Below are 27014 nucleotides of genomic sequence, written 5' to 3'. Positions count from 1 at the left end.
GTGACAGATACCTGCTGCTTGGCATCATTAGGGTAAGAACCAAAACAGGTGGTTTTCGGGGTGCAAATTCAAGATCAGAGAATGGACTCAGGCACCGCGAAGAAGCTCCTATCAGCATGTGTTGGCAGGCACCAGGGGTGTGGTGGGAGGCGCTCTCTGCATTCTCTCTGTTGTTCAACAAGGATCTCATTTGGCCATTTGCTCCCCTAGCTGGGGTCTCAGGCAGGAAGGACGGCCAGGCAAGTGTGGAAAAGGCCCATTGTCACTTCCCAAGGTTTCTGCTGAGAGAAAAGAAGGCCTTATGTAAGGCCTACACTGTAAGACAATGCTTCTCAGGCTTTAATGTGGACGGGGATTAAAATGCAGATTGTGGTTCAATAGGTCTGGGGTGTGGCTGAGATTTGCACTTGTCACAAACTCCCAGGAGATATTGCAGCTGCAGAGTGTGAATGGCAATGATGGTAAAGGGTTAGCCCTTCCCCAAAAGTCCCTTGAGACCTAAAAATTCATTTATCCTGGAGGAACAGAGTATCCCCTTTCTCAAGTAAGACGTCCCATTTCACGTTCAGATGACTCATGGCAGGAAAACCAATGACTGGTGTGTCTCCAAGATTGTCCTGGGGAAAACCCAAATTTGGGGTGGGTCTTCCAGATCAGAAGGGTTTGCAGTAGGGAACGATAAGGGCTCAAAACTGCTTCAGAAGCATAGCTGTTCAATGAAAACATGGTGTGCACCATTCACTGTGCTGTGTGTGCCGTTTGCACGGATCACCACATCCATCAATGCAATGACTCTGGGTGCTATGCTTCCCTGGTGTACAATAAGGAAACGGGCTCAGAGATGTGGGTTAACATGCCCAATACCACACAGCTAATCAATGACAGGGCTGGCTTTGGAACCCAGCCCTCTTATCCACTGGGCCAGTGGTCGGCAAACTGCGGCTCGCAAGCCACATGTGGCTCTTTGGCCCCTTGAGTGTGGGTGGCTCTTCCACAAAATACCACGTGCGGGCGCGCACGTACAGTGCGATTGAAACTTCGTGGCCCGTGCACGGAAGTCGGTTTTCGGCTCTCAAAAGAAATTTCAATCGTTGTTCTGTGGATATTTGGCTCTGTTGACTAATGAGTTTGCCGACCACTGCACTGGGCTTCACTGCATTGAGGAAAGATGCATTGCCACACAGCATTCATTTGGGGAAGAAGGGGATATCTTATTTAAGACTATTTGAGTTTCAAGTGATAGAAAAACAGCTCAAACCAACTTCATCATAAAGGGGAGTTTATGGATTTATATGATTTATAAGCCAGAGGCAATGGCTTCAGGCATAGCTGGATCCAGGGGCCCACTTTCCTCTATGTTGGCATTTTAGGCAGACCTTGCTTTGAGGTAGCTAGGAGCCAACAGCATGCATAATCCTGTTCCCCCTACCTCCGTCTCCCATTGACCCGGATGGAGTCATGTTCAGTCCTGAACTAATCACGTGGTGGGGGTGGGGCTAGTGTTGGGCCTGGTTATATGCTCCCCTGGAGCTGGGGGTGTTTATCCCCACCCAAGTCATAAGGACTGAGTTGTAAATAATTGGTTCCCAGGGAAAGTGGGGTGCTGCTACCAGAAAGAGGGCTGTCTGGGCAAACAGAAGTCCATCACAGTGGGTTATTCAGTCAGGATTGCTGGTGTGGGACGCTGGGGTGGTTGTTCTCCAGGTTGGACTGAAACACTGAGGAGCTGGTGGGTGGGGTGCAGGGAGGACTGTAGGACATTCTCCGATCAACAGGGCAGGGGTTGGTGGGAGGGTCCAGGGAAGAAGTGGTGTGGAGGGAAGCTTGGTGTGATGGTCGGTCTCCTTCTGTTTCCAGGAACGCTACCACCATGGCGCTGGGGCTCTTCCGGGTGTGCCTAGTGGTGGTCACAGCCATCATCAACCACCCGCTGCTGTTCCCGCGGGAGAACGCCACGGTCCCCGAGAACGAGGAGGAGATCATCCGCAAGATGCAGGTGCTTGAGGAAAAGCTACATCTAGAGCAGCTGCGCCTGGAGGAGGAGGTGGCGCAGCTGGCAGCCGAGAAGGAGGCCCTGGAGCGGGTGGCCGAGGAGGCCCAGCAGCAGAATGAGAGCCGCACGGCCTGGGACCTGTGGAGCACCCTCTGCATGATCCTCTTCCTAGTGATCGAGGTGTGGCGGCAGGACCACCAGGATGGGCCCTCGCCCGAGTGCCTGGGCGGGGACGAGGACGAGCTGCCTGGCCTGGATGGTGCCCCCCTCCGAGGCCTCATCCTGCCCAACAAGGCCACTCTGGACCACTTTTATGAGCGCTGCATCCGGGGGGCCACGGCTGACGCAGCCCGCACCCGGGAGTTTGTGGAAGGCTTTGTGGATGACTTGCTGGAAGCCCTGAGGAGCCTGTGCAACCGGGACAGGGACATGGAGGTGGAGGACTTCATTGGCGTGGACAGCATGTACGAGAACTGGCAGGTGGACAAGCCGCTGCTGTGCCACCTTTTTGTGCCCTTCATACCCCCTGAGCCCTACCACTTCCGCCCAGAGCTCTGGTGCTCCAGCCACTCGGTGCCCTTAAATCGCCAGGGCTACGGCCAGATCAAGGTGGTCCGGGCTGACGAGGATACGTTGGGCTGTATCTGTGGCAAGACAAAGCTTGGGGAAGATCTGCTGTGTCTCCTCCATGGCAAGAACAACTTGGCGCAGCCCATCAGCGAGGTGGAAGACCCACTGTGTGCCAGAGGTTCCCCATACCTGGACACGATGCAGGTCATGAAGTGGTTCCAGGAGGCCCTCACCAGAGCCTGGCACCGCATCGCCCACAAGTATGAGTTCGACCTGGCCTTTGGCCAGCTGGACACCCCGGGGTCCCTCAAGATCAGGTTCCGCTCAGGGAAGTTCATGCCCTTCAACCTGATTCCTGTGATCCAGTGCGATGACTCGGACCTGTACTTTGTCTCCCACCTTCCCAGGGAGCCCTCTGGGGGGACCCCGGCATCCAGCACTGACTGGCTCCTGTCCTTTGCTGTCTATGAGCGGCACTTCCTCCGGATGACATCGAAGGCACTGCCCGAGGGTGCCTGCCACCTCAGCTGCTTGCAGATCGCCTCCTTCCTGCTGTCCAAGCAGCGCCGCCTGACCGGCCCCAGCGGCCTGGGCAACTACCACCTGAAGACGGCCCTGCTGCACCTCCTGCTCTCCCGGCGGTCCGCCGACTGGAAGGCCGGGCAGCTCGACGCTCGTCTCCGTGAGCTGCTCTGCTTCCTGGAGAAGAGCCTGCTCGAGAAGAAGCTCCATCACTTCTTCATCGGCAACCGCAAGGTGCCCGAGACCCTGGGACTCCCTGAGGCCGTGCGCAGGGCCGAGCCCCTCAACCTCTTCCGGCCCTTCGTCCTGCAGCGAAGCCTCTACCGGGAGACTGTGGACTCCTTCTATGAGATGCTCAAGAACGCCCCAGCGCTCATTAGCGAGTACTCCCTACACATCCCCTCAGACCACGCTAACCTGCCCCCAAAGGCTGTCGTCTTGTAGAGCAGCCGGAACCTCGAGGACCAAGATGCAGGGCATCCCACTTGTCCACGCTCCCAGGGGCATCTGCAGGCCCTGTCCTGGGAAAACGGCGGGCTTCGTTGGGAGCCATGGCTCCGCCTGACAGGCCCTGTGCTGTGGAAGAAATAGAATTCCAAGCTGGAGGCCAGTTTGCTTTCATGCCATCGGGGCCTGCTGGTGAAGCCGGTATCTGGGTTTGGGGACTGAGCCTTTGCAGCTTCCTTTTGGGTCATCGCCAATGGCCAAGATGATGACGGAACACTCTATGGACATGGAGTTAGAGATAATGCAGCATCACTTCGGGTGTAATTCTTTTATCCCAGATCCAGCCTTTACTTAAGTATCAACAGAGGATATGCTGATGGGGTTTGTGTTAAGACTGTACACCCCTATTTCCAGGAACCCTTGGCCCCAGGCATCTAGTAGGGGCAGATAGGAGAATTCACCACCTTCCATCCACGGCCTGTACGGCCTGTGGCTGCCATTTTTTATATTATTTGGCGAAAAGACCTAGTAGAGATGCAAGGCCCCGAGTGGCTAATGTCTCTGTTGCACAGAAGTGGGTACTTGGGGGCAGAAAGAAGTTCATTTTGCTACTTTTCAGCTACATGTCTTATCCAGGGTACACACCCTTCTCTCTGCCCCTTTCCCCAGCATGCTGTGCCCCAAGCACCATGGGCACCGCGTAACCATGCTAGGTACCAGTTCAGTGGTCCCTCACCCCTCTTCGTTCTCCCCACAGCTGCTGGAGGAGGACAGGCGCTAAAGGTAGAAGTTGCTAGAGAAAGAGGGGCACAGGATGACTGGCGTGAAGGCCAGCCTGGCACCCGGGGTGCTGGGAGCTGGCTTGCAGTCTGGCTTCTGATGCCCAGTCCAGGGAAAGTTGCAGAGCTGAGAGGTGAGGATGCCGTAGCCCTGAGTCCTCCTGGGAGCAGGAGCTGCTGTGGAAACCCAGCTCCCAGGCCCAAGACCCCCTCATTATCCTTTCTGGGTGGGACTTGCTGGCTGCACAGACGACTGACACCCTAAGAATCCAACAGGGGCTCGGCTGACGGGAAATACGCAGAGAGCACTGCGGGCACAGCCCCAGGCCTCAGAGACGCCACCTCGGCACTGCTGGGGGCTGCGGTCACGTGGCGGGCTCCAGAGCCTGCGGTTGGAGCTGGCCTCTGTCTGCAGGCCTGGTTCAGGAGGGTTGGGACACCGTTCCTCCTCCACTTGTGGCTTCACTGGTCCTTTGGGATTTCCTCTCTTGGCATCGCCTCATTAACCCTTGCAGGGAGCGAAGGAGGAGGCAAGAATGTGTGTGCCTTCACCAGCACCTGGTTCTCCCTCCAGGGTGAAAGCTGGCTATGCCTCCCAGACAGCATACCCAGTCCCATGGGGTATGGGGTTCACCACGAACTGAGGAAAGGATATTGTCCCTACCCCAGGAGCGCTCTCACCTGGCCTCAGGGTGCTCCTGATGGACAGTTTGCCTGACAGGGTTAATTGAGCGGGGGCGGGGGAGGCTCAGCCACAATGGAGCATTGAAGTCTGTGGGAAGCCTTCCACGTGAGCTGGAGTTAGACAGAGCAGTGCTTGCATCTGCCCTCCCCAGGCCCACCGTGGCTGGGACCAAACCTACCCACGTGGTCTCCAACAATAGCCCACACCCCTCATTCTACTGGGATTCATTTCCAGAATCAGGGTGAATTTCCTTATTTATTATACCCTGTGCCTCCCCCCGCCCCCTTCATCTTTATCTTGTTGTGCTTGGAGGAGACCCCACCAACCAAGAACCAGCCCCCAGAGGCCAAGGCCAAGCCAGACACTCCCTTGGCTTCCCCTTGGCTTCCAAGAGAAAATTCACTGAAGAAGAAAAAATACCTTGTTTATACAAAGAAGACAGAACTCAGCGGGGAAATGGGGATCTTTTATCCACCAAAGCAGCTTCTGAAGCAGAAAGCAGCAAGGCTCTTGGTGTTTCTTGCTGCCTTATTTATATTAATGGAAGAATTAAATTCTTGCAAGGAGTAGAAACTGGTCACAGTGTTTGTTTTTTACTTCGGGAAATCTGTGAGGTTCCCAGGGCAGAGTTGGAAAAGGGGGTGAATTTGGTGGATTTCCTATTGACAAACAGAAGCTTTCACTCTTTTTTTAATTCTTGTGCTTTCAGGAAACGTTTAAAAAATAGCAAAATAGCCTGGCCCATGTGCTCAGTGATTGAGCATCACCTATGAACCCGAAGGTCACAGTTTGATTCCTGGTCAGGGCACAAGCCCCATTGCAAGCTCAATCCAGAGTAGTACAGGAGGCAGCTGATTAATGATTCTTATCACTGATGTTTCTATCTCTCTATCCCTCTCCCTTTCTGAAATCAATAAAAATATATAAAGAAAAAAATAGCAAAATAGAACATTTGTAGCCCATCTTTGAGGCAGCCTGCAGAGTTCCAGAAAGGGCCTTGGGAGCCGGCTGCAGGGTGGAGTGTAGCCCAACACCTTAATTGACACAGCTTGACGTGTACAAAAAAATGTGGGAATGGGAAGCTTTTGGGTTTCAAGGACAGATTGTCTTAGATGGACGAGTTTTAGCCTTTTAGGACACTTAGGCCTTCCCACGAGGACCGCTCTGCTGTCTTGCCGAGGAATCTTTTTCCTTCCCCAGGATTCGTGGCTTTACCCAGCATCTGCTCGCTTGCTGGCCAGAATGCCCCGGGGCTGCATTTTGCCGAGCCTCTTTTTTTTAAAAAGAAAAATATATTTTATTGATTTTTACAGAGAGGACGGGAGAGGGATAGAGAGTTAGAAACATCGATGAGAGAGAAACATGGATCAGCTGCCTCCTGCACACCCCCTACTGGGGATGTGCCCACAACCAAGGTACATGCCCTTGACCGGAATCGAACCTGGGACCCTTCAGTCCACAGGCCGAGGCTCTATCCACTGAGCCAAACCGGTTAGGGCTTGCTGAGCCTCTTGATAAGGCTGAAGTGAGTAGGGTCAGCCCAAGGCCCAGAGGTTAGTTAGGTTGGGGAGGGCCCTATATCCGCAAAAACCTCAGCCCCGGCTTCTGCCTTGCTGAGGCACAGCCCAGCTTGAGAACCTGGAACCAGCTCTTCGGTTCATAATCAAGGTCACCAGAAACACCTGCAGAGCTTTGTCGTATGCCCACACCCCACCTTGAACCTACATGGTATCCATGTAAGGCTTTATCTCTAAAGCTCCCTCCAGTGATGACTGATGCATCCCGAGTTGAGGATGGCTTTTTACATCCTTTCCAGATGGAAAGTTAAAACTCGTGGCCTGCTTGCCCTACAGAGCTGTTGGGAGAAGCCAACCGGCCTGCTTGGGATCAGCTACACCACAGCTTCCCACGAGCGCCCCACACTCACACCAGTAATAAGAGCAGCAGAGATGGTGGGGGAAAGTTGGTGAGCACTTCTTTCTAGCAGGTCATTAATAGTCTACAAGCATTTATTGGGAGCCTGATATATGAGGCATTGTGAATGAGAAAAATAAATAGGACCAAGCCTGTGCCCTGGGGAGGACAGTAAGGTGGCCGCTCAAATCCTCACCTGTGAAAGCGCCATAAGAAACATGGCAGGGTGCTGCTGCTGGTGGAGTCGAAGGGCAAGCCCAGGTAGGGCCTGCCTCCCCCGGGTGGCCCCGCCCTACCCACCTGGTGATCGCCCCTGTGCAGGTGTCTGGGCCATGCCACAGACTTCAGAGGAATCTCTAGGAGTCGGACTCAGGAATTTGCATTTGCCAAGTTCCCAGGTGATTGTGAAAGTTCAAGAACCATTGATAACCTGGAGGGATTAGGGCAGGTCTCATGGTAGGGTGCTGCCTGATACAGCTGCTGAAAGACGGACAGCACTGGCCACGAAAAGCATTCTAACCAGCCAGGAGCATGAGTGAGGCGGGGAACGCAAAATAGATTTAGGCAACATTTAAGTAGCAGCTACTGTGTGCCAGGCACACTTCCATGTACCTTCATGTAGTCATTTAATTCCTATGTCAACCCTATGATGTGGGTGCTGTTTTTCCTAGATGAGGAAACAGGCACAGAAGGGTTAAGTGACTTGTCCAAGTCACACAGTGGTAAGCAAAGTTAGGATTGGAACCCAGGCAATGCTGGAATCTGTGCTGATATGTACTGAGAAATCATAGCAAGTAAGTTTTAAAATGTTGAGTAGGGTTGACCATAGAAAGCCATGAACGCTAAGCTAAGGTAAATTTGAACTTGATACACGAAGTCATTTCATAATAAGATTTAGACTTAATACAATGGCGAGCTATTGGGGATCTTTGAATGAGACAGCAACTGAAGCCCTGAACTATGTGATCCTCGCTGTTCAGTGCCGTGGGGGTTCGTGGCTGGCTTCCAGAGTGGGGTTGGTGGTAGCTGTGGCAGCAGTCGGTGAAAGTCCCAGAGGTCCTCACTTCAGTCACTGAAGGCTGTGGTTCAGAACATTCTCAAGCTCCGTCCCTTCTCCAACTCCCGGGATGGAGCCGGAAGGTTGTTTGGTTTGGCCAGCAGACCGCAATCAGAGAGAGCCAAGAACCACACAGTAAAGGAAATGTGTGCCTTCAACTCCTTCAACTCGCCTCATCCCCACCCACGTCACCTTCCTCTGCCTGGACCCACTCTACCACCCTGGAGGGGCACTTTTTAGAGTTAACTTTTCTCATTGCCATCCAAAGATAGCTTGTTTTTATAACTTTTAAAAAAACACAAAAAAACAATGCAGTCATGATAAAAAATTTTCAACCACTGACAGAAAATGTAACACATAAAAGCTCCCACTCCTGACTCCAGTCCATTCCTCAGCAATAACCAGGATGAGGCTTCTTGTATATACTTCCAATTTTTTTTCTATGTGTGTATCATGTGCATGGATACATCCCTTTTGTTCTTGTTTACATAAATTGCATCATACCATCTAACTTTTCTTGGATATCTTTTATGAACATTTGACTCTACCATTTTCTTAAAATAGCTGCTTACTATCTCCTTGTAGATATGGATGGTCCCTAATTTACCCAACTTCCTCTACTGAGGAACACTTAAGTGCCCCCTGCCTTTTTTTTTTTTTTCTATTGTAAACAACACTGCAGTGAACACTGCGCATAAAGCTGGCTTTAAGGGATTCTTCATCTCCTGGTAATTTTTATACGTATTCTGTACTCAACTACATACTGTGTATGGATTCACCACCAAGCATTTGACCATAAAAATAAACAATTGCCTGGGATTTATTCAATCATCATGACGCCAGAGTGAATAAAAGGCATTTTTAACCAAATACAGCTTGTGTTCTACCCTGGGTCATGCCCCATGTGGGGAACAGAAGTTTACGGCAAGAGCCGTGGCCCCAAGAAACTGGATCTATTGGGAAGACAAGGCCAATGGTCACAAAATAAGTCAGAGAACATGAAGGGTGTTGGTAACTGAATGTGAAAGGATGTGGCTCTGAGCCCCGGATGGCATGAGGGAGTTGTAATAGCTTTTGCTCCCTTATACATGGGAAAATGTGAAGAACCCCCACAAAGAAAGTCCAACACAATTGTCATTCTGTCCCCAAACGCTTGTGTTCCATTCATCTGAGCCCAGGGCTGGCTTATTGCCTCCTGCGCAATGTGGGGCCCCTGCTCTACAGGTGAAATGCATTTTTCCATTGCTTTGGTGTTCCTCTAAGCCCCACAAAGAAACCAGGAAATAAAACTGTCAACAACAAATTATCTCCCAACAAAATGCAACCACATAACACTCAAAAAGGTTCAGAGATATTTCTACTCTTCTTGACGGGAAAAGCTAGGTCTTCAGAGTGCAAGGTAAGATTGGCAGGGCAGGGGTGGGATAGGAGGATGGGGAAAATTTGATCCCATCTGTTTCTTTAAACCCTGCCAATCAGTGATATTTTAGGTTTCTTTTAGGGAAACTATTTAAACTAAAAATAGAAAGCAAAGACCCACTTCCTGCCACTTATCACAAGCCAACCCTGGGCCTCTCTTCCCAGCTGGCCAAAGATGACTCACCCAGCCCCTCCGCCCCCCACCTCATTGCTCACCTATTCCTGGAGAGTGGACTAGCTATGTTAGACCAAAGGTCTCTTGGGACAGTGGTTGGACCCCAAAAGGCTGACAGTGACCTTGGGTCTCTCCCAAAAGTTATGGTTAGTGCTGAACCAGCCCCCCAGGATTTGAACCTGCAGGTCAGCCCCAAGGTCTCCCAGTGAAGGATATGAGTCAGCTCATATATTCCCCCAACCCCAGAGAGATGACAGCAGAAGGCTTAGGTAGAGCCAGATTCAGGGCCATGGAGGTTGGTGGTGGTCATTCCTCTTGATATTCATGGTTTACTAGTATACCTGGTAATTCAGTTAATCCACTCTAACACTTTGTTGTCTGAGATTAGAGAAATTTAGAAGGAATTTCAAGTAACATTTAGTACCATCTCCTCCCCCCTCTCCTACCACCACTGCCACCTGTCCGGGCCACCTCCGTCCTACCCCCACCATGTCAGGATGTAACTGGGCTCGGTCCAGATGGCTCCAGTGCAGAACTCTCCTCTGGTCATGGATCAGATGACAATGAGGCTCTTTCAAATGCTGTCTGTGGTTGAAACTATATATTTTTTTCCAATCTACAAGATATAGAGTACAGCTTCCGTCTGCATTCCTTAAATTTAACATGCTTTTATAAGATATATACCAATTATTAAAAGTGGTTATCTCTGAGGCAGGAGAAGCAATACCTCCTATTCCTTTTCATTGTATTTTTATTACCCTGATGCATTTCTGCCCCTCTCCCAGTAAAGTAAGTGGTATTTTAAAAAGCTCCTCATGCCCGGCCGGTGTAGCTCAGTGGTTGAGTGTTGATCTATGAACCAGGTGGTCACAGCTCAATTCCCTGTCAGGGCACATGCCCGGGTTATGGGCTCGATCCCCCATGAGGGGCATGCAGGAGGCAGCCTATCAATGATTCTCTCCCATCATTGATGTCTCTCTCTCCTCATCACTTCTCAGAAATCAATAAAAAAATTATTTTTAAAAGCTCTTCATGGAACATTAATTTCCTCTTTTCTCTGGGCTAAATCCTAGTTTCATCCAGAGGTTAACAACTCAGATCCTTTTGTGGGTCAGATGGGTGGCATTAGAGAGAGAGAGAGAGAGAGAGAGAGAGAGAGAGAGAGAGAGAGGTGGAAGGCAGTGTAGGTGACCCTGGCAAAATGCAGAGAGCACAGCTGGCAGAAAGGCATTCAAATCCCAAACTGGGCTGTGGGCTGCCGGCCTGCAGCCTTTCCCACAAGCACTCCTCCATGCTTTATTTCGTGGTGCTTCGAGCCTCCTAAATGAGTATGTGGAGCCCCAACAGAGAACATCTTTGGTTTTGGCCATCAGAGACATGCCATTATCTGTTGCGCTGACAGTAATTTTGGTCCCATGCTAAACACTCACCAGCACACAGCATTAATACCTGCAAGGACCGATCAGTCCCCACGTCCTTGGAGAGGCCACAGAAGCCAAGCAAAGATCCCAGGAAAATGTGACTCACAGACGTCACTCTGCATTGGCTTGGGTGCCATGGCAACAGGGCATCCCATCCTGAGAAGACGGTGCAGCAGATGGCCCCTGTCATGTGGCGCCTGCAATGGCAGACCAGGCCACCTCACTGAGCAGGATTGCTTCTGTCCAACTGGCACGGAGTCACACTGGTAACTATTTACATGAGTCAAAATACACCCAGAGGCAGCAGATGGCCAGGCCAGGCTGAGACGTGGGGAGAAATGAGGCTGGTTTGGGCTGAGTCAGAGGCAAGGGCCGCAGACAGTTCCTCTGTGGGCATCGACAATTCACATCACTCCCGTTGCTGCCTGGTCTCTTAGCCTGGCTGGAGGCTGGGGAAAAGTTAGGCTAAAAGGATCACAGGCTGATCCCCAGACCCTGAGACAAGATGACATTGGACAGGCCTGTCCCACGCCTAAGACACCTGCCGGCACACCAGGCCATTCTTCTGCTCTCTTTGTCACCTTCAGCGGTCTGAGCCAGCATATGACTGAGACCAGCATTCCCACAGCAAGACTAGCAGCTCCAAAACACAAGGTCTAACACCCCAACCAAAATGAGTGGCGGGATCCGGGGCTCCCATGTCTTTGTCACCTTTGTCATCTTATCACGCACATGTCCCAGGGTTTGGTACACAACAGGCAACGGGAGGTGTTTGTTGCAATGAATTGAAAGAGTGTGTGACGCAGATCCAACCGAGTGACCTTTGCCTGGGACTGGGTTTGGGGTGTGTGTATTTTTTTAAGACAGGATGTTGGCTATAGAACATTCTGTGAGCCATCACGAGCCCCGACAGCCCTGGTAAAATTCTGACGTCTTTAGTCCAGGGTGATAACGGGTGTTTCATTTCCTGCTTTGGAATTCTTTCAGTCATGGGACCCCCGGTGTCTCCCAGGCCCACAGCCAAAATGTGAATGACAATGATACGCATGCTCACCCACGTGGGCTGCAGCTTTCGTTTGCCAAGTGGAGAATATTTGGATTTGGAGTGTTTTCGTCTTCCTTTTCCTCTCTACCTTTCCTCCCACCAGGGAGGTTGTGGAGGATGCCAGTCTATAGTGACAAATGTCAGTGATGGGTAGGCTTTAAACATCAACATCAGCATCAATAATCTGGAGGTCAAACTGGGGCCAAAGGCCAAGGAGCCAGGACGCACACGGGCTCCTAAAATGTGCACGGGGCACTGGATTTCTAGACAATCCTGAGAAGCTATGGCCTCGAGGAGTCAGACAGTGATTACCAGAAAGAATACCTTTTCTGTCTCCATGTTTATTAGGAACCTCAAAGGAAAAAAAAAACACAACAGAGATTGATTGACCCACCCAAACAACTCCTGGTACAGTGTCACGACATGCTTGGGAATTCTGGGTGGTGAAGGGGTGGACCATGGGGCTCAGCAATTCAGCCCATAGTCAAAGGCATCGGGGTGGTTCTGAAAATAGAGATTCAAGAAGCCCAGGAAAATGTTCTTATCTATGAGAAGAGCACACACCGTGGGGTCCTGCTTCATGGCCTCTATCCAGAGCCGAAGAGCTGGGGTGTGGTTCACACAGCTGCAGGACAGGAAAGAAGTGTTAGCTCACCGGAAGAGGAAGGCATCAGGGAAAATGGCACGTGTCACTCTTTAGATACCAAAATATGGGTTTCTTTGGGCAATGGAGTCATCTTAGTTACCTATGATCAACTGAGCTTGGTCACTTACTGAAGGAAAACCTTGCTTTTGGAATACCTGTGTGCGCTTTTGAATTGTGTAAGTTGCTACTGATTTTAACAATACAGTTAAAATACTTGTGGGCTGATCGCTCTGGGGAAATAAGGTGCCTATGCCTCGCTGGTTACCAACAGGAAGACAACCCTCTCTCTGAAAGAGACATTTTTCTGTCATTCTCAGATCTTACAGTGGTGGGTTTGAAAAAAATAAAAACAAGTAGTTTCCAAAATACTTTTAAAAAAAATAAGAGTAAAAACAATCATCAAACTTTGAAATAATGGAGCTGATTGGGCTCCATTATTTCAAAGATCAGAAGTTTAGGTCTAGAATATCTCCAGTGACTCGTTCATGATAGTACAACCTGTTAGTGGGGAATCTGTGGTTCAATACTCTGTCCCCAGAGGAGACAGGTTTTTCATGATGTTTGTGTTGAGACAGAGTTTAAAATATCTGAGTATGTTCTATCTGATCTTCGCTCAGAGACGGCCAAAGGGGGAAGTGCAGATGACTCCTGGGTAGAGTCAAGCCCACGCATTACGGGGGCACCCACGCAGCTCTGGCGGGGCAGGACCGGATTCCCAAATGCTGTCCAGCACCCGCCATGAGACTGGCTGGGATTAGAGCAGGTGCCGGCACTTCTCCTCCGAGCATTGTGACAACAAAGCACATGTTCTGCCCAAGGCCCCTACACTGTCCTTCCCCCGCCCCCCCCCTCCCCACCCCGGGCAATTTCTTCTACTTTGAACATCCCTACACTTCCATGGTGGCCATTTCATTTGTTTGTTTTAACATCAATTATCTATTGCTTTTAAAATCAGTGTTTGTTTGTTTGTTTGTTTAAATATTCTTATCTGGGGAAGATTCCTCAGAGAACTAGATGTGAGTAAAGTGTATGGTGGGCACTGGATTTCTAGACAATCCTTAGGAGGATTATCTCAGCAGGTCCAGGAGCAGGGCCACTGAGGGAGCAGCAGACACGTCACCAAAACCCGGTGACTAAGACTCACCAACGGCTTGCACCACTGGCCTGAGTTCGGATGGGCTGGTGAGGACAGTAGCTCTGAGGTACCACAGGGTCTTATCAGCAGAAATATGGGGGAAGTTTGTGTCCACAGAGAGTGGCAGAAGAACACAGATGCATTTTAAACAAGGAAACAGTTTAAAACCTGATTTCATTTCACACGCATCGTGAAACTCGTCCGAAGGAGGATAAATGGCACACACACCATTTCAACCACTGTTGCCCAGTCCGACCCCAGGAATTCATGACCACGTGGTCAAATGTCTTACTCAGCTATTCCATATACATCCAGCCGCTCAAACCAGGGCCAAAAGAGGTAATCAATCATGGATATACAGTCTCCACCAAAGAAGACGGTGTTCTGATAGCTAAGAATCTAAAAGTTTAAACAGAACAAAAGCAAGTTAATTTGCTGATCTGCTGGCATAGTTATAGACACTAAATACAAATATCAAATTAGTTCCCACAGAGGGAGAACCTAGGCTTTGATTCTCCTTCTGATTTGTTAGGTAAGTGCTTCCTCCCTTTTTCTGAGGTTTCCTCCACCATATTTAGGGTAACACTCCTGGCCACACTCAGTCCCCTCCCTCCTTTGAACCCTGGAGGGAGGGTGTGGCTCCTCTGATTGGAGAATGTGGAAGGACAACCCAGGCAGAGGGAGCCCAGCCCCTCTCCCTTAGCCTGGAGCAGGCTCCTCCCGGTGCTGTGCCCCTAGAGAGGGGAGGCCCTGAGTCAGGCCAGTGCAGCCCAATACTGGGATGGAGGAGGGCCACATCGGAACCCCATTTGTTCCAGTTGTGACCTCCCACTCTCCAGGATTCACTTTATCTGTAACAAAGGGGATACTGTGTCTCCATGTGCCTTCCTCTTTTGCTTTCTTTCTTTAAAAAAAAAAAAAAGAAATTATTGATTTCAGAGAGGAAGGGAGAGGGAGAAATAGGAACATCAATGATGAGAGAAAATCATTGATCATATGCCTCGTGCACGCCCCCTATTGGGGATCAAGCCTGAAACCCGAGCATGTGCCCTGACCAGGAATTGAATCATGACCTCCTGGTTCATAGGTCGACGCTCAACCACTGAGCTGGGCAAGAAAGAGCAGTGCTACTTAATGGACTCCCTCTAATCCCACCATTGTCTTTTTATCATATTTTCTTTTTTATTTCAGTTCTTTGAACTTCACACTTGTTGGCCACTCAACATTATCAATTTTTTACATTAAAATAAAATTTCTCTTTCCCAAATGGGACAAATAAATCCAGATAGAAAGCAGATAAACTCTTAACAGACAGCCAGAGTCAAAATAAATAAACAAATAAAAGCACTTGAAAATTTAAAAAGCAAAAGTACTTAGCAGAGATTATTGTTGGGCCAGGTTTTCCCAGAGAGAAAGGTATGGTGTCAATTACTTAGCTAATCAGATGACTTTGACCCGTTTAACTCATAATCAATTAAATTCTCCTCTGTAGTTATAGATCTAGATTCCTGTGCCCTTTATCGAGGTTTCCACACTCCTATCTTTATCAATCAGGCTTGATTTTTTATATTCTAAACCAGCTATTGACTCTATGATGTAGTGTAGGGTTGTAGTTAATAAGATAAGTTCTGCTCTAGCTGGTTTTGCCCGGTGGTTAGAGTGTCAGCCTGCAGACGGAAGGGTCATGGGTTCAATTCCCGGTCAAAGGCATGTACCTCTGTTACAGATTCTCCAGCTCCATAGGGACCCTTGTGGGAGGCAGACAATCAATGTGTCTCTCTCACATTGATGTTTCTCTTTCTCTCTCCTCCTCCTCCTCCTTCCTCCTCCCTCCTGGTCCTGTGCTGGGCTCCACCTCTGATTCAACATGAAACCCAGGGCAACTTAATGTACCTCTTCTTCCAAGCCTCAATTTTCTCATCTGTAAAATGGCAGCAATGCTAGTGAGCTCTTGTGATGACAAAGCACAGAGACCTCAGAAGGTTACATCTACACAAAGCAAATCCTCCCCTCACAGAAAGGATCAATGGGGTCCCCACATCCTTCTCAGAGCAGAAAGCAAATCTTGTGGCCCTAAGTCTAAGTCTTCATTCTCTCCCAATATGGCATAGAGAAGCCCCCTTCCTGGTGTCCTGAAAATCTGAAAAAAATGTGAGATGGCGTCACTTTGTTCAAAGAAACCACTAACAGGATAGTACTAAAACAGCAGCATCTGGCCAATAAAAACTCAAAACAGAGACTATTTTCAGTCATGTATAAATAAGCTCTGACGTACAGAGTAGAGGAACAAATTGTTCTGTTTTTATGGATTCCAGAAAGTCACAAGATTTCTTTATGTTCAAGAATAAAAATAATAATAATAATTACCCAAATTTGTATCACTGATTTTGAAACATATCCCTCCAGCTTATTACTAGCTTTCATGGCACAAGTAAGAACCCAATCTAAGCAGATCGACTCTGGAATTTCTGTGTAACTCCTGTGCTTTACAGAGCAGAGGTGCTTTTGGGAAAGTCCTTGTCAGAAGAAATCATATGCAGACATTTAATGGAACCCATGATGGGTCCTTTGGTAAAGTAACAAGATATTTTGAAAATGAATAACTGCTTAGTAATTGATATTTATTTAGTATATGTTTCTGAAGCTTTTCATTTACTCAAAGTAGGAGTATATGCCATTAAATATTTATGATCTTATAGCTATGATCAACCTGTACATAAGCTCTCACAAAGTAATTCAAGTCTTAACGAGGTACTTTGTATAGTAAAGTCAAAATGAGCATACAGATGAAATGGGTGAGGCATCAACTATCTTCTGGCAGCTTCTACCCCATTCCCAAAATACATATGCACATTCCTTTGCACTTTTCTTAAATCCAAGCGTGACTTGGGACCACTCACATCAAGATCCTTAGAGTTCTTGCCTCAGCTGCCTCAGACAGACATTTCTCCACCAGATTTCTCACAGGGCAAATCTAAAAACCCCAACAGAATATCTGGCTTCCTGTAAACTTGCACAACATGCCAGCTCCTTTACAGATACATCCCAGTGATGTAGGAGAATATACTGGGCAGCCCTCCTCAGAGATTTATTGAAGTCTTAGGACCCTCAATAGGAGAGCTCCCTTCTATGCAAACCTGATCATTTTCAAACATGTGAAATAACTTTTCCCCTTAGAATCACAGAACATCGGCACCGGAAGGGCCACTGGAAGTCATCTGGTATGACTCCCCTCCCCCCACCATCATTTTGCCATTTTTTTAGACCAGGCTCATTACATACAAGATTAGAGCTGCAGTGTAAAAGAAGTGGGCAATAAAATACTAACTATGAAAAATAATAAGAGGCTAAGATCTGGGAAAATAAAAGAACAGAAGGTCAAAACAAGGAAGGAAAGTGGTATCAAGATATCAAGCCAGGAGTCCTGCAGAGATCCTTAAAGCTTTGAATTGGACTTGGGTTTCCTGGCAACAGAAATGGAGAGGAAAACATACTGGCAAGCTGAGTCTTGTCTCTCACGTGGAAGCACAAGAGACTCTCACTGTCAGGGTAGGAAACAGACCCAGGGAGGTAAAGGGACCCTCTGGTTAGTGCCAGAGCTAAGACAGAAACACCATTCTCCTAATTCCCAGACTAGAGTCGATCCTTGTATCATTCTACTTCAAATGCAGGAGGACTCTACTCACAGAAGCTTCCAGTCTTTTGTGAACTCTTTGCTTGTTCTTTAAGAATCAGCAAAAAGCTTAGAATCAGCATATTCTGAAAGCCTCTCCTGCTCTGCAGCCACAGATTGGACCAGCTCCGCTTCCCAGGAGAACTTCCCTCTCAATCCTGCTCTTTCTCCCCACTCTGAGTCAGGGGCTCTGCAGGGAGGGGACACAACCAACATACTCATCATGGTTGCAGAGCTTACCAGAATTCTCTCCTTCCTGTTTCAGTCCATTGATAAGGTCTTCAGGCAACTTCACTCAAATAGTTCTTCTGTGTTCTCAGTTTAAACTAGTGCCTTGCTTACAGCCAATGAACTCCTCCGACAATTTTTAGGATTGTCAGCGGCAAAACTAACCGGAAGTCTTAATTTCCAGTGTCTTATCTTTCCTAAGTGTTTTGTCATCAGAAACAGAATAGGAAGCTGCTGCTGCTCTACCTGGACCCACTTAGCCGTGGTCATGTTAATATCCAGCATCATTTTTTTTTAAAATAAATCTTTATTGTTCAGATTATTACAATTGTTTCTCCTCCCCTCCCCCCCCCCCGTATCTCCCCGCCTCCCAGTTCCCATCCTTCCCTCTGCCCTTACCTCCCCCCCTCGCTATCCTTATCCATAGGTGTATGATATTGTCCAGTCTCTTCCCGTACCCCCCACACAGACACCCCCTTCCCCTGAGAATTATCAATCCACTCCCATTCTATGCCCCTGATTCTATTATGTTCATCAGTCTATTCTGTTCTTCAGATTTTTAATTCACTTGACTTTTAGATTCACTTGTTGATAGGTATGTATTTGTTGTTCATAATTTTTATCTTTACTTTTTTCTTCCTTTTAAATAATACCTTTCAGCATTTCATGTAATACTGGTTTGGTGGTGATGAATTCCTTTAGCTTTTTCTTATCTGTGAAGCTCTTTATCTGCCCTTCAATTCTGAATGATAACTTTGCTGGGTAGAGTAGTCTTGGTTGTAGGTTCTTGCTATTCATCACTTTGAATATTTCTTGCCATTCCCGTCTGGCCTGCCTAGTTTCTGTTGAGAAATCAGCTGATAATTGTATGGGTGTTCCCTTGTAAGTAACTAACTGTTTTTCTCTTGCTGCTTGTAAGATTCTCTCTTTGTCTTTTGCCCTTGGCATTTTAATTATGATGTGTCTTGGTGTGGTCCTCTTTGGATTCCTTTTGTTTGGGGTTCTGTGCGCTTCCTGGACTTGTAAGTCTATTTCTTTCACCAGGTGGGGGAAGTTTTCGGTCATTATTTCTTCAAATAGGTTTTCAGCGTCTTGCTCTCTCTCTTCTTCTGGCATCCCAAAAATTCGGATGCTGGTAGGCTTGAAGTTGTCCCAGAGGCTTCTTACACTATCTTCTACTTTCTGAATTCTCTTCTCTTCTTGCTTTTCTGGAGGCATGTCCTTTGCCTCTTAGTATTCCAAATCATCCAGCGTCATTTTTAAAAACTCTATTTTGAGTTCTTTCTGTTTCCCGCCTGCCACATCGAATGATGTTGGCCATTCTTAATATTGAATCGCTTCTCTCACAGTGGAATCCCTCACTTTCAGAGCTATTGTCCTTGGCATCACCAAGCAAGGCAAAATGGCCTGCTTAGAGGAGACATTGTTCTTCCAAGGCCCCAGGCATCCCTCACGAGGCCACACTGGGGAGGAAACTGAGGCTCTGGCTTCTAGCCCTTCGAACACATCTTCAATTCAGGCTTAAGAAATGAGATATTTTGGGGATAACCATTTGATGTTCTGAAACAATAGAAAATCTATTTTTTAAACTTTCTGTTCTCCAGTTCACTGAAAAATGGCTAAGAGGGTGGTCCCCTTGCTTTTGAAGGATGTGGTAAGAGATAAAGAGTGGGCATGCAAATGAAGAGCGAGGGACCATTTAGTTTGACGAGGGAACACTATTTCCACTCCCTGAAGGTGAAAAGCCTGGAAGGAAGGTCCCCTCATCGAGGACCTCTCGGGCTCCCCCAGGGGGATGGAAAGGCGGTTAGCGCTGGAGCACAAGTGGAAGGAAGAAGCGCGCGGGGCTCCCCCTTGTGGCCATCGATGGTGAGGCGCACTGACTGGCACCAGCAGGAGGTTCACAGGAAGAAATCTTCTCTGTGAGGTTTTTGTGTACAAACAAGGTCACAAAGAGAAGAGAATCCGAGACTTCCTCAAACCAGGCATTCTAAAAAGCTTCAGTCTACAGCCCTTGACTCCTGGATTCAGCTTCCGTAATTGCTGCCCTGCACCCCCAGCCTCTAATGAGGATGACGTTGGATATTAATATGACCATGGCTAAGTGGGTCCAGGTACAGCGTGGTGGCTCACAGTGGGGGTGCTGATGTCCTTGCTGGAGGAGGAAAAAGGAGTTTTTCTTGGTGGAAATAGTTTTTTAAAAATATTTTTATTGATTTCATAGAGGGAGGGAGAGAGAGGGAGAAAGATATAGAAACATCAATGATGAGAGAGAATCATTGATCAGCTGCCTCTTGCACACCCCTACTGGGGATGGAGCCCACAACCTGGGCATGTGCCCTTGACCAGAATCGAACCCAGGACCCTTCAGCCCGCAGGCTGACGCTCTATCCACTGAGCCAAACTAGCCAGGGCTGGAAATAGTTCTTCAGAAGCAGAACCTCTGCTCCTTCCCTCCCCCCTACACACACACCCAAAAGGCACAAAGCTGCTTGCCAACAAACCAGCAATTCAGACCCTTATCCGAAAGCAACCAGAGGTAAAGTACTCAACTCCAGAGCAGAAGTCTTTTGAGTTCATAAAAGATAAGGGGAGATTCTCAAGATTTCGATATACAGCTGAAGTTGAACTAATGACAATGAACCAATTCCCTGTAAATTCCCCAAACCAAGGGTGCAGAACAGAGTATATTTAAAATCACATGTCCTCTACAAAGAAACCTTAGAAGTAGTGTCTGGTAGAACATGCCCCATCTTGCTGCTCATCACTATGAAGATTCAGAAGGCATCTTGCCAACATTTGGGGATTAAAGGACCACCCTGAAAATTCTATTCTGGAATCCTTTTTGAATGGGCTTAATTCTTTTGCCAAAATTTATTTGTAAGATAATAAGGGGGTTGGAGCTAGCAAAGCAATGCTTGGCAAGTCAAACATCTTTAAAGTGATGGATGGTGGATGAAAAGATAAATGAATATTGATCGAAACTCTGCAGCGAGGGGGGAGAAGAACCTCCTGTGTATGAAAACAGTGGAAGAAATCACAACAGAAAAGATTATGGCACAATATTTTTTAATGTTATATTTCTATGCATACAGAAAAAGATAAGCCAAATTAAAAGTTATAACAAAAGAAAACAAAAATGTCTTCAAAACAAGCAAATATCTTTTACCTATGAGAAACTCTTTAAAAGGAACTTTCACAAATCAGCAAGGAAAACCAGTAAGCCCTTGATAGACAAGCTGGCTAACAGACCATTTTCACACAAAAAGAACACTAAGAGATGGCATGCTTTGGGGGAAATATCTCACTTCGCTAGCAATCAAAGAAATACTCATTATATCAACAGTAAGAAACGGCTCTTTCTCTTCAAAACAGGCACATATCTTTTTACATGAAGTTTCCCAATAGTGAAAAGGGGATAGAGCAAAAGGCATTTTCTTATACTGCTCTTTGGGGAGGATGTAGCATCCTATAGCTCCAGCCTGTAAAGTGTTCATGCCCTTTGATCTGGTAATGCCATTCCTGGAAATCCGACCTAAGCACATATTCTAAAATAGAGAAAGCACAGGTTAAGATGACGAGTAGCTGAACTTATCAAAGTCAGGCAGGAAGACTAAGTCTATGAAAGCAGAAGGTGTCAGGGTGACCAGGTTAACGACCCTACATCGCTTCCTCCATTGGATCTAACCAGGAGAGGGGCCCCTTTTTTGTACCTCTTCAAGGTTGCAGAATTCCTCACGAAGGGCTAGCTTCAGATCACAGCATTCTTTCCCGCATCTCAATGCTACCAGACACTCCTTGGTCAAATGTGGGACCTAATCAGAGGACACAGGTTTCTTAGTGGAGAAATCGGAGGGAACTCCACGCTTCTGCTCTGCCTAAAAGCGCAGCCAAAGCTTTGTCCCTCCAGCTTCACAGGCCAACGCCCACATCCCAGCTCCTCAATGGGAGTATCACTCTGAGGGGTGTCTGTGGTTCCAGCAATCCCATTTGTCATGGCTCCCTGGTAAAACAAGGTGCTTTGAAAAAGTGTTCTCAAGTGCTTCTTACTTGATCGGCTATTTCCATGCTGTACAATCTTAGGCAGGCCCTTAACCTCTCTAAGCCTCAGTGTTCTCATCTAAAAAATGGGTACAATAATAGTACCCACCTGGTACAAGGGCAGTTGTAAGGGTTGCATGAGTTAACCTTTATAAAGGGAGTTAGAATAGTGCTTGGCACGTCATACATGCTCAATATATGTCAGTTGTTTTTATTGCATTTCAAAGAGAACCATCTTAAAGTTTCTCCACTGCCCCCCGCCCCGGCCCTGTTATCAGCAGGTACCCCCTTTTATCTCCACATTTCTGGACTGGCACTCTTGCTCTGAAAAAAGAGCAGTTCCCTTCCGTGCATTAATGTCTTTATTCCCCAATATTGTTTAACCTGAAACCTTAATAATATTCCCTGTAAAGCATCACCAGTTTTTCAGCTCTTTCAATAGTCCTATCTTAAGTCACACAGTCAAAACTTTGCCATAATCATACCTCTGGAGACTGCTAGTTCCCATGGAAAGCACCTATCAGTGAAGCCTTTAACCTTTAACATCAGAGGCGATAGCTCTACTATAATCGCATACCAGTTATTCTCCTAAGGCACACGCAGTCTCAAAACAGAACCATTTCACCGATGACTGGGCTTTAAACATGAATTGAAGTTTGGGAAAGACATACAAAGTAAAAGAGAGTGCCAGTGGCTTTTTAAAAAATTCAACACACCTTATAGAATAGCTCCAATAGCATCTTTTGGCGAGCTCGCTCGTAAGGGTCATAGGGATACAGCTTCCTTCCCGGATAAGCATCATCCAGGTACTCACAAGCGATCACAGATTCGTAGATCAGCTGACATCTGCTATTTTCCAGGACAGGAATTTGGCCAAAAGGGTGCTTTGTATAGTACCAGTCAGGCTTGTTTCTCAGGTTAATGTTGATAACTTCATGGCTTAAAAAGCAAAGGGAAAACAAGACAACAAAAATGAGAGGCTCACACAGGCAGACACTCATCTCCAAAGCAGAAGGAAAGCCCGGGAGCTCCAGATTTGCAACAGCCCCCGGTGCCTGCAGGGCACTGACCTTCCATCTCTCACCTGATGCCTTTGGCCAGGAGGACCAAGCGCGTCCTGTGCGCAAAGGGACAGAACCTCATGCTGTAGATTCGGATCAGGCCCTCTGGGACCGGCCCTGGGGGGACACTTCCTGCGGGGCGGGTGAGGGGGGCCAAGAGGTGGATTAGGCCACTGGGGAGAGGGGCTCGGTCTCCTCCCCGTGACCTCAAGAGGGCTGTGCACACTCTCCTCCTCCTCCGGAGTCCCCCAGACTGGACACTTTTGCACGTGGCTTTTGTGCAGAGGAACCCGTCCAGGCCCTCCCCGCCGCGCTGGTCTGTCTGGGGGCCAAGGCCCAGCGTCTCCATCCCGCGGACCCAGAGGACTCACCTTTCCCCAAGCTCCTGCTCGCATCCTCACCCATGGTTATCGTGCGTCTGCTCAGCCCCCAACGCTCCAAGCTTCGGCTTTGGGGCTCGCCGCCGCCGCCGCAGCCGCAGGCTTCGGCGCGCCGCCCCTGCTGCCCAAAGTCAAGGTTTAAGGGACGGGGCTCTGGTGGGGCAGCGGGGACGCGATCTGGGACACAGCTAGGAAGGATAACAACCTGGAGAGACTTCGCCCGAGACTTGGAAGCCCAAGCAGGAGTGTGGGCAAAACAAAACAAACGAAAACCCTGAAAAGGACCCCCTGCTTTGAACACGTGGGCACAGCATTCGGTGGGGTCCCTTCTCCACACTGAGAATCTGTCAAGAATGAGCATTTAAACGCCAGCATGTATTTCAAGGGAGTTTAACAAACATCAACCCGGGTAACACTAAGGTTTTCTTCCCATTCTAAGCCCTCCCTCCTGCATCTCTAAGACAATAGGCCACATTCTCTGTAGGAGCACAAAAAATAAAGGCAAGCTTTTTCATAATATAGCAGATGAGAAGAAAAACTTGTTAGTATGGAGCTCTTGCACGCCCCTGAGAGTATCTCCTTAAATTTTGTGTCCTCACCGGCCTCGCTCTAGTTCCCACCCTATCTGTGAGATTGTACCCAAGCTATGAAAAAAACTGGTAATGAATTCGAAACAAGGTGCCTAGGGGCAAAGAAAAATTGGTGAGCTCTCCCCATCCCCCAGCATAAATCTTAGAGAAGACCCTTTATAATGGCTAAGGACACATTGTCAACAGCCCAGCAATATAGGGGTCACTCGGATCGCTCTTCCATCTACATGAAATCAAGGAGGTAGCTGGCCTTTGCTCTGACCCTAAGAAGCTTGGTGATCCTGAAATTCAGCAGATGGAAAGACAACTTATTTGATTGTACAGGATTGAGCTGAAATAGGAATTACTCACCAATGCATTTTGGAGGGCTGACAAGTAAAGAAGGAAAGAAGGGCATTCTATGCCTCACTCATTCTGATTAAATGGTTTCCATGGATTACCTTATTTGATTCCCACAGCTACTCAGTTAGGCAACGATTATGATTCCTATTTTACAAAATAGAAAATATCCTCAGGAAAATGAAATTATTTGTCCAAAGTGACCAGCTAGTAGAGTTGAAGAACTTTAAAAGTCCAGAGCCTGACTCATTGTCTTGGCCTCTAAAGCTGCTAACAGCGTGGAGAGGAAAGGATATACTAGGAAGTCCTGGAAAAGATCTAACACGTAATTGCTGCTCAACAATTGTTAGCTGAATCTAAATATCCTTTATTAAAATGACAGAACCTAATTATGTAGCTCATGATTGGACACCTTTTGTCCTTTGGAATTCCAATCTATCCAGAAATTCTTGGTTAATAGTGTTAACATTTTCCCCTACTAAATAGGAATCTTTGAAAGTCTTTGGAATAGTGACTCAACAACATTTTTTTGTTGGGTCATGCAGAGTGATTTCATGTGAGACATGACAAGTTGCTGTGGATTTATAAGTTTGGGGAATGGCAAAAATGTCCTAATACATTTTCTCTTAAAAGAAATTGCATATGTGTCAGTAAGAAGTCTGGTTTTGGAAAAGATATTGGTTCACTTGCCATGCTGACAATTTTGCATTTTGGAAGATAAAGTAATAGGAAAACTACTATTCTATAACTAATTTAATCAATAAAGACAAACGGAGTGGTGAATAGTTTACATTAGGGTTTACTCTTGGTGAATTTCATATCATTTTCACATGTCATAAATTATGATTCTTCTCTTGATTTTTTTCAACCATTTAAAAATGTAAAAACCATCCTTAGTTCTTATGCTGTATAAGACCCAGCAGTGGGCTGGATTTGGCTCTCTGGTCTGAGTTTGCCCATCCCGGAGGAAACTGGCAATGAATTAATTTTTAAGGGCCAAACTGGGGATTCCATTTGCAAAGTAAAAGGTTCCACTTTTCCACTATGCTAGAGAGAACCTATTTCCAAGATCCCCCTACCCTTGTTGCCACCTTTTAAAGGAAACCAACTCTGAGAGTTGGTAAATGCTGTTTCTTCAAAGTACATCTGTGTATGGGAAGTCACATTCTAAAATGCAAGTCTATTTGGTGTAGTTAGAGGAGAACAGACAAAGCAATGAAAACAATTCTTCCTTGGAAGGGAAGGAAAATTATGTCAAGGTTCTCCGTTGGCACTTATACTCAAACCCTGGCTTTGGCACTTAGACAAGCTCTCTTTCCCCTTTGACCTTCATCCTTCTCATCTGAGAAATGAGAAAGAAAAAGTACCTTCTTGAAGGGTTTTGAATATTGACTGAAATCATATAGGTGATCCTCAATATAGTAAGAGCTCAAAATTAATGACTAATAGTAGTGAATAAGAACACATTTTTAAGAGCATAGAGCATTCCAATTTTGTATCCATAAATATGAAATGCACTGCTATTCAGCTTTGCCAAGCATATTAGAATTAGAACTCAACACTGAATATTTATTTCACCAGTTACCAGTTAAATGGCAGTTGAATGGTTGAATGCTGCAGGCTACATTTCAGTAATGTGGTTTTTAATCTTACCACTGAACACTATGGTTTCCCTGGAAAGAGTTTAATTATGACCTTTGAGCTTATCCCTACTTCCCTTTAAAAACCCAATAGGCACTTCTTTGAAATCCTCTTTGCAAACTGTCCTTCTATGTAATTATATCATGTTTACACCTCTATTATACGGACTCGTTCAAGCAAGAAACAAATGGTAACAAGGCCATATTAAACCTACTCCAAATTGGTTTCCAGGTCCCTGAAATATAATCGGGCCTATTTGAAAATGTGGGGATCTTCAGTCATGGGTAATAGTAACTTAAGCCTTCTAGGAAAAGAATGCCACCACAGACATAATTTACTCTATTTAATTGAATCTCTGTTTTGAGAATAGAAGTGGAGTTTGCATCTTTCAGGTTTTCAAAAAAAAATGTTTTTTCTCATACCTATCTCGGATATTGGCATTCCTCTTAATACTTCAGAAGCCTAATTTACATGAAAGATTACCGGGTGTTCAGATATTGTTCACCGAGCTTGAAGAATGAGATTAGGGAGGGGGGGGAAAACCAGCTCTATTTTCAAATAGACTTGTTTGAAATAGAATCAGGACTTGTTTCCAGAATTGACCACAAACCCCTTATCCCTTCCAATGCAACCCTGGCCAGACCCACGCACCCACCCGGTTGGAGGTGACAGGAGAGACGCCGCCAGAAACCTGCCCGCCCGTGGGGAAGGGAACCGGAAGTAAGACGGTGGGGCCCGCCCCCCGGAGTGAGATCCTACCCGCCTACTGGCCCCGGCGCCCAGAGCTCCAGCCAAACCCTCGAGTCCTGCAGAAGCGCTGCAGCCCGGCAGCGCCGAGCCGAGCCAATGGGAGGCTGCGCCACGGGCTCCCGGGAACCGAAGTCCTGATTGCCCACGGGTGTCTGTGACCGGGTCGTGGCTCTCTGTGGCACTTCAGTGCCCGGGTCTGCATCCGACGGAAGTCCGCCTGCAGCCGACCAGGGCCCAGCGTGTGGGGCAGGCGGATGGGGACAGAGATGGGTCTCCCCGAGCTTGGGCGTTGGCGGCCGAAGGCCCTTTGTGAAGTCAACCTTTGTCAGCTGCCTCGCAGGGTGCGGGGGCCCCCAGATCGCTTGCATCACAATAGGGTGGGAGGGGGGCGCTCATTTCAAATGTGGCCCACCCGGCCCACCCCCAGCAGTGAGCCCTCGAAGACTGCTAAGTTCTCTTCCGTTTAAGTACAGGAAACCAGACTGTATGGGGACTGCCCGTCA

General features: G+C 47.5%; 2 protein-coding genes across 3 annotated transcripts in view; one reads left to right on the top strand and one right to left on the bottom strand.

Annotated features, from left to right (window-relative positions):
- Positions 1–9991, top strand: part of ITPRIP (inositol 1,4,5-trisphosphate receptor interacting protein) — a 28157-nt gene extending 18166 nt beyond the window's left edge. Inside the window, exon 2 of the mRNA XM_079793813.1 lies at positions 1858–9991. Within this exon, the coding sequence (XP_079649939.1) occupies positions 1871–3529 (1659 nt within the window). The 5' untranslated portion in view covers positions 1858–1870 and the 3' untranslated portion in view covers positions 3530–9991. The remainder of the gene's footprint in view (positions 1–1857) is intronic.
- Positions 1–23194, bottom strand: part of CFAP58 (cilia and flagella associated protein 58) — a 142535-nt gene extending 119341 nt beyond the window's left edge. The window contains exons 1-5 of one of the 2 annotated variants that reach the window (XM_079793711.1): positions 22835–23194; positions 22467–22689; positions 21423–21524; positions 14101–14207; positions 12024–12652 (exon numbers count right to left, since the gene is read on the bottom strand). In XM_079793711.1, the coding sequence (XP_079649837.1) occupies positions 12493–12652; positions 14101–14207; positions 21423–21524; positions 22467–22689; positions 22835–23160 (918 nt within the window). In that variant the 5' untranslated portion in view covers positions 23161–23194 and the 3' untranslated portion in view covers positions 12024–12492. Of the gene's footprint in view, positions 1–12023; positions 12653–14100; positions 14208–21422; positions 21525–22466; positions 22690–22834 lie in introns of those variants that run through there. The other variant, XM_079793710.1, reaches the window with a different exon arrangement.
- Between the last annotated feature and the right edge of the window lie 3820 nt (positions 23195–27014).

The sequence above is a fragment of the Cnephaeus nilssonii genome, assembly GCF_951640355.1.
Source record: "Cnephaeus nilssonii genome assembly, chromosome: 16".
Taxonomy (NCBI): Eukaryota; Metazoa; Chordata; class Mammalia; order Chiroptera; family Vespertilionidae; genus Cnephaeus; species Cnephaeus nilssonii.
This window is presented reverse-complemented; position numbering and strand designations above follow the sequence as displayed.